This window comes from Alosa alosa, chromosome 11 (assembly GCF_017589495.1).
Source record: "Alosa alosa isolate M-15738 ecotype Scorff River chromosome 11, AALO_Geno_1.1, whole genome shotgun sequence".
NCBI lineage: Eukaryota > Metazoa > Chordata > Actinopteri > Clupeiformes > Clupeidae > Alosa > Alosa alosa.
Window position 1 is genome coordinate 7,788,813 of NC_063199.1, and position 11,271 is coordinate 7,800,083.

The following is an 11,271-nucleotide window of genomic DNA, read 5'->3' on the forward strand; positions in this document are numbered from 1 at the left end:
CCACTGGGTCAGCCATTAGAAACAATGTACACAGAGTCTCCATAATCTCCCATAGCAGAGCAAAGTTTGTAATGAGATCTCACCTGTTTCTTCTAAGGGACCTTTAGGAGAAATATGGGGAGATAAGAACAAATTCAGAAGATTTTATGTTGAACTTAAATTAGACTGGGGCTGAGACAAGAGGAGGACTATATTGCAGCTGAGAAAAAAAAAATCTTTCTCAATCTATTCTTATCTCGCCTTATTTCTCCTAAAAGAAACAGGTCAGATCTCAATAAGAGCTTATTTGTTTATTGTGAGACAAAGAAAATACTGTTCCAAGACGAGAAACTTTCCTTTCAACTTTCAAAGTCATGGATCAGAAATCAGACACATCATCAGAAATTAGTTATGTGTGTCCATGTTGTGCGTCCTCCTACCTTTTCCCCTCCATAGATGAGCTCCTTCTCATTCCTCAGCATTGTGGTGTGTTGTTTTCATGTGTAACTTGTAAAGAGTCGGCTCACACTGAAGTGGTTCTGGCTCTGATCTGGGTGTGGATTTGCAGGATCCACATCAGACTGGAGTCAGAACTTTACAGGAGTCAGCTGTTAACAGAGTGCTGTGTTTTTGTCTTTTGTGTGTGTGTGTGTGTGTGCAAGCGTTTGTGTGTGCGTGCGTGTGTGTGTGTGTGTGTGTGTGTGTGTGTGTGTGTGTGTGTGTGTGTGTGTGTGTGTGCGTGCGTGCGTGCGTGCGTGTGTGTGCATGCATGTGCATCTGTGTGTGTTTGTGTGGGTGGGGGTGGGTGGAAGGTTGGGTTGTGTGCATGTGTGTGTGTGTGTGTGTGTGTGTGTGTGTGTTTGTGGGTGTGTGCATTTTACAGCTGTATACTCTTGAGTGATAGTGTGACTCTCTCACAGTTCTCCACAAGCAGCCTCGGGAGGTGTGTCTCTGTTTGCTGGAGCTGGGCAGAATTGCCTTGAGGTAACAGCCTGCTACCTCAACACACACTTCAACATGGCTGCCAGTGGTATTACCCATGTGCTGAGATAGAATGTAGAGAGATTAAAGTATAGAACATATATTACTTCACATCAATTCATTTCCAACACCAGTGTTCCTTCCTGTCATAACCACTATCTCTAGTCTATAGTCTCTGTTGTTGTTTATTAGCCTTTATTTATTTCATTTGTCTGTATACTGATTTATGTTTTGTAGCCTTGCACCTTTCCACAGAGTCATCACATAAATCATCTGAACTCATTTCCCCTTGCAGGTATAAGGTGGAGCCCCCTGGTTTGATTAAGCTGGAGAAGGAGATTGAGCAGGAGGAGACGGCGCCTCTGCCGCCCTCCTCCCCGCTGTCACCCTTACTCTCCCCCACCATCTCGCCCACGCCCACGCACACGCACTCACCCTCCGCCACCAAAACCTCCGCCAGCAAAAAGAGCACGGGCAAGCTGTTGGATGACGCCGTGAGTTATTGCCGTGCCCTTTACCACACACGTCTCAAATCACCCCATGGCAGTTTTACCACTGCCTTGTCTGGTAGACAGTTTGCCGTTTTGCCGGGATTTGGCTAATAATCATTTTAGCTCCTGCAGGTTAGCTCCTACTCACAATCCTGAGGCCAGGGGTTCGTATCTCATAGTGTATCTGAGTTTGTGCGTTGTGCCTGTAAGTTGTGTTGAGAATGTTTGTTTGCTCGGAATATATATATATATATATATGTTTGTGTGTGTGTTTGTGTGCGTGTGTGTGCGTGTGGGTGTGCGCGTGCGTGTGCGTGTGCGTGATTCCTCTAAAATGGCCACTGTCTGTTTGCATCATGTTGTCTCCTCAGGTTAAGCACATCTCTGAGGACCCACCATGCAAGTGCCCTAACAAGTTTTGTGTGGAGCGCCATTCGCAGGGTCGCTATAGAGTGGGAGAGAAGATGCTCTTCATCAGGGTGAGCGCCTCTATGCTCTTCTCAAAAACAAAACAAAAAAAACATACTGTTACCAAACAAACAATCCAGCAGCTGCTCACACCAATCAAACACCTCCACATTCTCTAGAGCAAAGCTCTCAAACCTATTTCTAGCCTGATGGACCATTTAAGTCTTCATTCATTCACAGTGCAATGTTCAGTGTTTTTTTTTTTCTTGTGTCTGTGGAGAACTCTTCTGTTCTATGAAATGTTTGAGCCTGTAAGGCACTGCTTTGGTATGTTCTTTGATATTATTACAACAGATATGAAGAAGTGTGCTGAACACTAGACAAAGCAGTGGCCTCCCATTTATGATAATTCAGCTTTTCTATTTAGGACAAGGATATCAACATTAGGCTTATTTCATCTAAACCAAAAAAACATTTTCATCAGTATGAAAACTGCACACACATAGCCACATTTTCATTAAAATTCTCAATTCATGTCATATTTACTTTCATGATGAGTGACAACACCCAGTCTACATATCTCAAATCAGTCTGAAATACAGACAAAGACAGGTCTATTTGTCCAGTCTCAAACTGTGAACTTGGTCTCAAGATTTTATTCATTCTAAATAGCTACAAGGCTTGTTTTATTGGCATCAGTCATTTTCGTGGCAAAGCTCTCCACTGTGAGGAAGTTGATTTGATTTTGGCCAGAGACGCCTCCTCTCCTCACTTCATTAAAAGCTGTGTTTCTGTTGACATCTTCACATGTGACGAGGTCAAAGGACTCCCGTCAGCACAATAAATCCACCAATTACCCTAATCATTGTCACTATTGTCTGCCATAGCGACACACACACACACACACACACACACACATGCACACACACACACACACACACTCAACTGTATGTGCAAGGATGGAGCAAAGCAGCCTTGGCAGGAGAAGCAATTAAAATAGGGAGTGGTGTGATTTCGCGCACACAAAAGTAATTAAAGCTGCTCCCAAATTAAAATAAATGTGTCAATGTTGCCATGGCGTCCAAAGAAAGTACACGGAGTCGTGACAACAGACAATGATTTTTACGGTCAGTCTGAAGAGAAAAATCATGGAGGTGTACGTGTGTGTATCGGAGAGAATATGTATGTGACTGTGAGCAGAATGTGTGTGTGTGTGTGTGTGTGTGTGTGCCATTACATTTATTTGCAAGAATGTGGCTTTTGAATGGAGATGTGCCATATTGCCATACCACCGCTGAAAGAAATGAACGCAATCATGATGAAAGCAATGCCATCAGTATTCGGCTACATAAAGCATATTTTCCCCTTGGATAGCATTTGGGCTCTCCATGTCTCATTTTCAGCCTAAAGACATATTTGTCCAGTTGCATACACCAAATTCCGTATAAACCCTGGATATTCAACATTTTTCTTACACTATGCCCTCTTTTTTGGTTGCTTGGAAACCAAGGTTAAATGTCTTTAATTCTTCAGTAAGATGTGCATTGCTCGCAAGGCATTCAATTTATTTTCCAATACCAGGATATAATGCATTTTTTGAAAGAGGATGTTTTTGTTCTGCCTTGAAAGCCAGAAGGTCAGTTAAGGAGCTGCCTATCTGAGGATCACACACACACACACACACACATGCACGCGCACATACACACAAGGCCTGCAGCAGCTCATTCACACCACATACACTCTCTCAGAAAAACCTATTCTCACATTCACACGTGCACAGCAAACACACAATCACACACGTGTATACACTCATACACACACACACACACACACACACACACACACACACACACACACACATACACGCACACCCTGAAAAGTCAATTAACATTCCTTTCTCTCTGGTGTCATTTTTCTCAGACTGCAGTAACATGCTTTCCGTCTTGTATGACTCAGAATGTATTGAACCAGAATGGCATGGCTAGCTGTCTTCATAACTGCCTACTGAGGCATTTAGCTTATTTGCATTTGCACAAGGATTTTCTTTCTAGCATTTCCAGAATTTATTTGTGTGTGTGTGTATGTGTGTGTGTGTGTGTGTGTGTGTGTGTGTGTGTGTGTGTGTCAGTTATACTCCCCCTACCATTTTGTATACCGTTCGGCATGATTAAAACCTCACCTCCATCTGAGTCTCCAGCCCCTTGTCTCTCTGTCCTCTGCACTGCACCACTGATTGACCAGGTTCTATGTTCATGCCCCTAAGCACAGGTGTGGAGAGAGGGAGGTGAGACGTAAAGACCTTCACATAAGACCTGGCTTTATTGTTTCTGTACAAGATTTCATATTTGATCATGTTGCTACTATATTAGAAAGTGGTTTCAATTCAGCAGGTTTGCACCTCGGGCACTGTTGGCTCCTCTATCCTACGTTCTGCCCATAGTGTTAGAGGTCAGTGGTGCGTCTTTGTGTGCCTCCGCCCTGTCTATTAGTCCATTAGTTCCCAAGGCAATAACCTCTGAGTCTCCACCTTCATGAAATTTTAACCAGACAGATCAATGTCTGTGTTGAGACACCCACCCTGGCAGTAAAGGTCGGAGGAGGTGAAATTGCTCAGATGGAGCCTGTCAAAGACAAACAGAGATCAGTCATATCTAAGACATTTGTATCCTTTAAAACTGTCAAATAAGAGTTCACTTTTTGTGCAGTCCCTCCATGTTAACCCATTTAAGCCCACATTTTTCCCAGACATGCAAATATGCAAAACATGTGTTATTAGCAACCCTTTGAAGTAATCAATAATTATTATTTTTTAAAAATGTAGAAAAGTAGATGAAAAAGTGAGTATACTCAATTAAAGACCATATAACTCTCACAACTACACACAAACGCACGCACAGACATACACATTCAGGGTTCTATTTTAACGAGCCGAAGCTCCTCGTAAATAAACAACACATAGACACAAACACACACACACAGATATACACACTCACACACACAAATACACACACACACACAGATATACACTCACACACACAGATATACACTCACACACACAGATATACTGTACACATGTCGCGTGCAATGTGAAGTCCCCTTGAGTGTGTATGTCTGTGTGTGTGTGTGTGTGTGTGTATGTCTGTGTGTGTATATCTGTGTGTGTGAGTGTATATCTGTGTGTGTGTGTGTATTTGTGTGTGTGTGAGTGTGTATCTGTGTGTGTGAGTGTGTGTATATCTGTGTGTGTGAGTGTGTATGTCTGTGTGTGTGTTTGTGTCTGTGTGTGTGTGAGTGTGTATGTCTGAGTGTGTATATCTGTGTATGTGAGTTTATATCTGTGTATGTGTGTATGTCTGTGTGTATGTGTATCTGTGTGTGTGAGTGTGTATATTTGTGTGTGTGTGAGTGTGTATGTGAGTGTGTGTGTATGTCTGTGTGTGTGAATATGTGTGTGTGAGAATATGTGTGTGTGAGAATATGTGTGTGTGTGAATGTGTGTATGTCTGTGAGTGTGTGTGTCTGTGTGTGTGAATATGTGAATGTGTGTATGTGTGTGAGTGTATGTCTGTGTGTGTGAGTGTGTATATCTGTGTGTATGTGTGTGTGAGTATGTATGTGTGTGTGTATCTGTGTGTGAGTGTGTGTATGTGTGTGTGTGTATGTCTCTGTATGTGTGTATGTATGAGTATGTGTATGTGTGTGTGTGTTTGTAGGTGTAGAAGTATCTGTGCATCTAGATACAACATTCTATCCCACCGGTCACTGTTGTGACCGTTAACATGTTTACTCATTCTGCAAACACACCAAAGACATTTGAATAATTATAAATGGATATATCATAACTAGACACCTTAAAGACCATGTGTACAAAAAATATTTGTCCTATGTTTATTTTAACATACTTTAAAAACCTTTTATTTGGGAGCTGTGAGGCCGTCATCCTCTTCTCAAGGTGCAACCAGGAAGTAAACAGCTCTGGTCATGTGACAATTTACTTGAAACACTCTATTGTTTCAATATTTACTGAAAGAGTATTGGGATATTCCCCAGTTACAGTTTTAAAGGCTTATAAGTACTTTTTTTTTTTTTTTTGGTCACACTTTCAGGTGTAGATAGTCCAGAAAACAAAACAGATGTAGATGGTCCATTGTAGATAGTCCAGAAAACAAAACAGATGTAGATGGTCCATTGGATGTTGCTGCTGTTAGTTTCAAAGACAACTCACTTCTGCAGTGTGTATTACACCTGTTTTGACCTTTAGGCCTAGCATAACCTGTGGATTCCTAATCTGATCTCTATCTGCTGCTCATGAGTGGTCATGTGTGAGATTACATGGAGCCAACTGATGCTTGGACATCCATTCTAAGTGTCATTAGTTTGAGTCTTTTTCCACATCTGCACCCTACCCGTACACTGAAAATATCTCTATCTTTGATAATCATATGCTATATATCATATAGTCATATGCTAAGTGTCATTTAAAGAAAAAGACAGCTCATGTAAGGCAGTCTCCATCGTATCAGCTGTGTGTGTGCATGCACAGTACAAAGTAGGCTTATGTAGAACCTAGTTTTGTTAAAGGTACTCTAAGCCAGTGGTTCTCAAATGGGGGTACGCGTACCCCTGGGGGTACGTGAAGGCACTCCAGGGGGTACGTGAGATTTTAACCCTTAGAACCCGATTGACGCAAAGTCCGTCAAAAAACACACCCTTTCTTCTCTGTTACATTGCTCCGCAACTGTTCATCGCAGCGAGATGAAACCATTATTGCAGAGAGACAGAACAGAAGTGGGGCTTTCCAACGAGACCACGCGTTAAAGTATGAAAATAAAATAAAAATCATGAAATCATGGCAAGCATATCAGATGAAAGAGGAGACACGGGGCTATCCATTGGTACCAAGTATGTCGATCTTTCTGGCTTATGAAAACAGACGAAGTGACTGCAAAATAATAACGTCAAGTACAAAAACCAACGCTGCACACCCATTAGTCTCGTTTGAATTACTCGCGGACCTGTGATCGCATATGCCACGCATGTCAGATGAAAGTGGAGACACAGAGCCATCATTTGATACCAAGTACATCCTTCTGGGTTATAAAACAGACGAAGTGACAGCAAAATAATAACTTCATAGCTCGACTTACCTCACGTTTTTGTCTGTTTTTGTGGCAAAGCATGTTTATAATCCAACGCTATTGTGTGTTTCTCTATGGCAAATAATGTTCATAATCCGGTTTTGAGATCCTAGCAAATTCCTGCATGGCATCCACTTCAAGGCTCACATTGCATCCCAATTTGTTCGACAAAGAAACAACTTTTTTGCCTTTACTTTGTTCATGGCAATGCAGTAAAAAGTTGTAGAGAATCATAAGTGCAGACACCATAGGCACACACTGGCTAACACGCAAACACGAGTCAGGTCAGATCAGTTCTGTCACAGATATGGAGCGCAGAAAGGTCATTTTTAATCACTAAATAAAAAAATGGCATTTATTTCTGGAAGGCGCACACCACATATGTCTGTAAATTGCTCAGCCCCAGCTCCACCATGGCAATGATATTACCAGATGCAGGACAGTCTGCCCTACATACACATGAAATGCATGTAGAGCTTGCTGTGGTGAGATACATGTCAAAATATAATTTTATAATACGCTTTTTATATTTTAATTCTTTAAAAATCAAAATAAAATCAATGCTAGTACTAATACATGAAAAACATTTAAATATACATATATTTAAAAAGTAGAATCCATGCAAAAATACTTTTATTAACAATTATAATAAACAATAAACAATTATTTAATAAATATTTCAGGAAAATATAAGTTCATAAAATTAATTTTATATTTCAGTAGGCTATTCAATTTCATTATCCTAAAAACCCAGAGTCACCCCATACCAGGATGATTTGACCCAACCTGTCACATGCCACCCGCCATCACCTGTCAATCACTGTCAAAACTCAAACGATGGAGTCGTGGTTGAAGTGTAGCGGTAATTCTTGTGCGCTGGTTAGGGGGTACTTGGCTGAAAAAATATTTCACAGGGGGTACATCACTAAAAAAAGGTTGAGAACCACTGCTCTAAGCGATGCTGGGTAACGTCACTTCTGTTGACTTTTACACAAAACAGAGAGCTACCTCGCTACTTCCTCCCCCTCCCTCCCGTGCTGCTCCCGTGCAATTGAAACTTTCCTAAACGCGCATCTCGTCTGTAATTTGCTGGAACAGTTTGTTATGTTTTTATCGGCTAGGTTTGCCCAGGTTGTTTTTGTTGCTGCTTTTGGAGCCTGGGCTGTCCACAGAGATTGTGTTTTTTTACAGTGTATTCAGGACACAGACAGCTAGCGGTTGGTTAGGTGATGTTTGCAGTAAGTGACATAAAATGTTCACAAATGGACTCATTATAGAACTGCTTTCATTGGCTGGACAGTTTAGCTCGGTTTAGCAAGCCAAGCCTTATGCCACAATGCCACATGTTTATGATTATGTTTATAGTTCTTAGCTGTCCAAAGCGACTTACACTGACATCAATAAACATTAACATTAAAATTAGTGTAGCGCTCTAGAATGTTTGACCTAAACACTAAATTAATCTGTAGACACACATGATACACAGTCATATCCATTTAATTTAGACACACGTGTACTCCACACACACATACACACTGAAGAGCTGAAGATTTGTTCTTTTCTGGGGGTCTGACAGCTTCTTATTTGGATGGATAGGCAGAGGAGGGGCTCTGTGGGGAGCACTGGACAACTTTGCATCTTATTGGTCAGAAATGACAACCCCAGCCTCTTTTATGGCTCCTCTCAGTCTTCGGAACTTTCAGGGTGGGCGTTGCTATGGCAGCGCACTCTGGGAATGCATTGAGGGGCAACATCTGACAGGTGATGGAGGAGTGTGAAGGAGTGAATCTGGAGGTGTTAGGGGGAGAATCAGATTCCAGAGACACCCAGCTATTTCAAATCATGTAATTTCACTGCATCTTTTCAAAAGCAGCTCAGACTATTTGTGATTAAAGACTCTTCCACATTTAATACACTTCTTTCACTCCGGTCGACCAAATTATTTACCGTTACACAGGATCAGAGTAAAATCGTCTGGTCTCCAAGTCTTCTCAAAAGTCTTCTTTTTATTACCGCCAAGGAGGTTATGTTTGCAGCTTGGTTTGTTTGTTTCCATATTTATCTGTTTTTTTAGCAAGTATAGCGCACAAACTTTCATGGATTTGCATTAAACGTGTTGGAGGGTTTAACAATGGACCAAAGCAGTGTCTGTTACATTGTGGAGTGGATCTGAATCACGGGGCAGATCCACAGATTCGTTTTTTCCTTTTCTTAACATTGTGAGGATACTGGGCCTTTCTAGTCTCTATTTTGTTATTGAACTGATGTAGCCTATCCTCAAGTATCCATCTTATAATTGCCATGAATATTATTGTTATCACATGTAGGCAATAGGCATCAATGAACTTGTGCCTGTTTCCAATGTTTCTTGCCAACTGTTCATACACAGTGAGGAAATATTCATGCTCACTGATCTATCGATCTGTTTCTTTGCATATCTGACTATCCATTTCACTCTCTCTCTCTTTTTCTCTGTCTGTCTGTCTATCTATCTCTCTGTCTCACACACACACACTCTTTATCCGTCTGTTTGTCTCTTTCTCTCACTCTCTTTCTCTCTTTATCTGACAGATGCTGCATAATAAGCATGTGATGGTTCGCGTGGGGGGAGGCTGGGAGACGTTCGAGAGCTACCTGCTGAAGCATGACCCGTGCCGCATGCTCCAGATCTCCCGTGTGGAGGGCAAGACCTCTCCTGTCTCCAACAAGCCCCCCAACATCAAGGACCTGAGCCCCGACAGCTATCTGGTGGTGGCGGCTCACTACCGCAGCAAGAAGTAGCGCACCTCACACACTTACTCAACCACCCCTGGCCAGAGAGGGGCTCCTTGCATGGGGAGATCAGTTTTTTAATCTGACATCATCATCATTGGTCTGACACCAACTCCATTTACCAAAACTTGTTTCATGCAAGCTTGTGTAACAGATGTAAACATGTACTGACTGACCATGTTACATTTGCTTTCGCTCAAACAAAAAACACCCACTGGTCAGGGCTTCTAATACACTCTTTCCACAGGGGCCCCACTCATTCTGGGGTCCTTCACACCCTGCTTCCAACAGTGGGTACAGTCTCAATGTGGTTGGACTGAGGGACTGAGCAGCCTTGATCTCAGGTCTTTGGGCTGAACATCGTTCACACTGGCTACATCACCAGAGACCTCCTGGAGGGTCATGACGCTGGTGGTTGACCTATGAGAAGGGCTGTCAACAGAAGCCTCCACCATGAGAGTCGTGTGACAGAAAGTGCCGGTAGATTCTTCTGAATCGTTCCAGCTACAAAGAGTGTCTGCAAAGATCTATAGCCAGGTTTGCATGTGCATTGTGTGTGTGTGTCTGTGTGTGTATGTGTGTGTGTGTGTGTGTGTGTGTGTGTGTGTGTGTATGTGTGTGCATGTGTGTGTGTGTCTGTCTGTGCGTCGGCGTGTGTGTTTGTGGACGAGAGTGAGTAAAAGTAAAGGGTTCTGATGTGATGTGTATGCCGGTGGTGTTGGTGGCATGGAGAGACGTGTTGAGCTGCCGACACCCATCTTCACAGTGAAGTCACGCTCTGCAGAGTGCCACAGCCACCACCGCTGACTCCAGGCCGCTGACTCCAGGCCGCTGAGCTGAAAAACGGTCTGCGGGAGTGTGGAAGAGAGAGTGATGCTGCCTTTGTACAGAAACACAGTATGGCGTGGAGGAAAGAGCCGTGTACATTCCCATAAGCTTTACAACCTGAGCATCATCATATGCACTTAAAGAGCATTCTTAAAGCACAGGCCAGAATAGGCAGGAAGTCGTTTATGATATTCATTTAGCTTTGTAGTCCAAGCAGAGGAAATGTATGCGTAGTTGGCTTCAGTGTAAGTGAAATTGAAACATGTTCTTTTGGTTCTGTGATAGAACCAAAAACTTTTGGATGATTGAGTTTTATGTTAAGTTCAACACACCACTGTGTGCATATTATACAGGTGCAGTTGTGTTATGTATATATATATATATATATATATATATATATATATATATATATATATATATATATATATATATATATACATATACACACAACTGTGTTTATATATATATATATATATATATATATATATATATATATATATATATATATATATATATATATATATATTATATATATATATATAAATATAATCAAGAAGGAAAACCTTACACTTACACTAGCAGATCTTCATCTTGGTACCTGTAAGTGCCATCAGCCCAAAGCATCTGTTTGTTCTCTATAAGGTGCCAGAGTATAAAATGGTTTAGCACGCAAG

General features: G+C 41.8%; 1 protein-coding gene across 1 annotated transcript in view; it reads left to right on the forward strand.

The window, feature by feature from the left end:
• The window catches only part of LOC125304027 (growth arrest-specific protein 2), a 33,342-nt gene extending 22,395 nt beyond the window's left edge, over nucleotides 1-10,947 (forward strand). Inside the window, exons 5-8 of the mRNA XM_048258082.1 lie at nucleotides 900-963; nucleotides 1,256-1,454; nucleotides 1,823-1,930; nucleotides 9,569-10,947. Of these exons, the coding sequence (XP_048114039.1) occupies nucleotides 900-963; nucleotides 1,256-1,454; nucleotides 1,823-1,930; nucleotides 9,569-9,778 (581 nt within the window). The 3' untranslated portion in view covers nucleotides 9,779-10,947. The remainder of the gene's footprint in view (nucleotides 1-899; nucleotides 964-1,255; nucleotides 1,455-1,822; nucleotides 1,931-9,568) is intronic.
• Nucleotides 10,948-11,271: the final 324 nt, after the last annotated feature.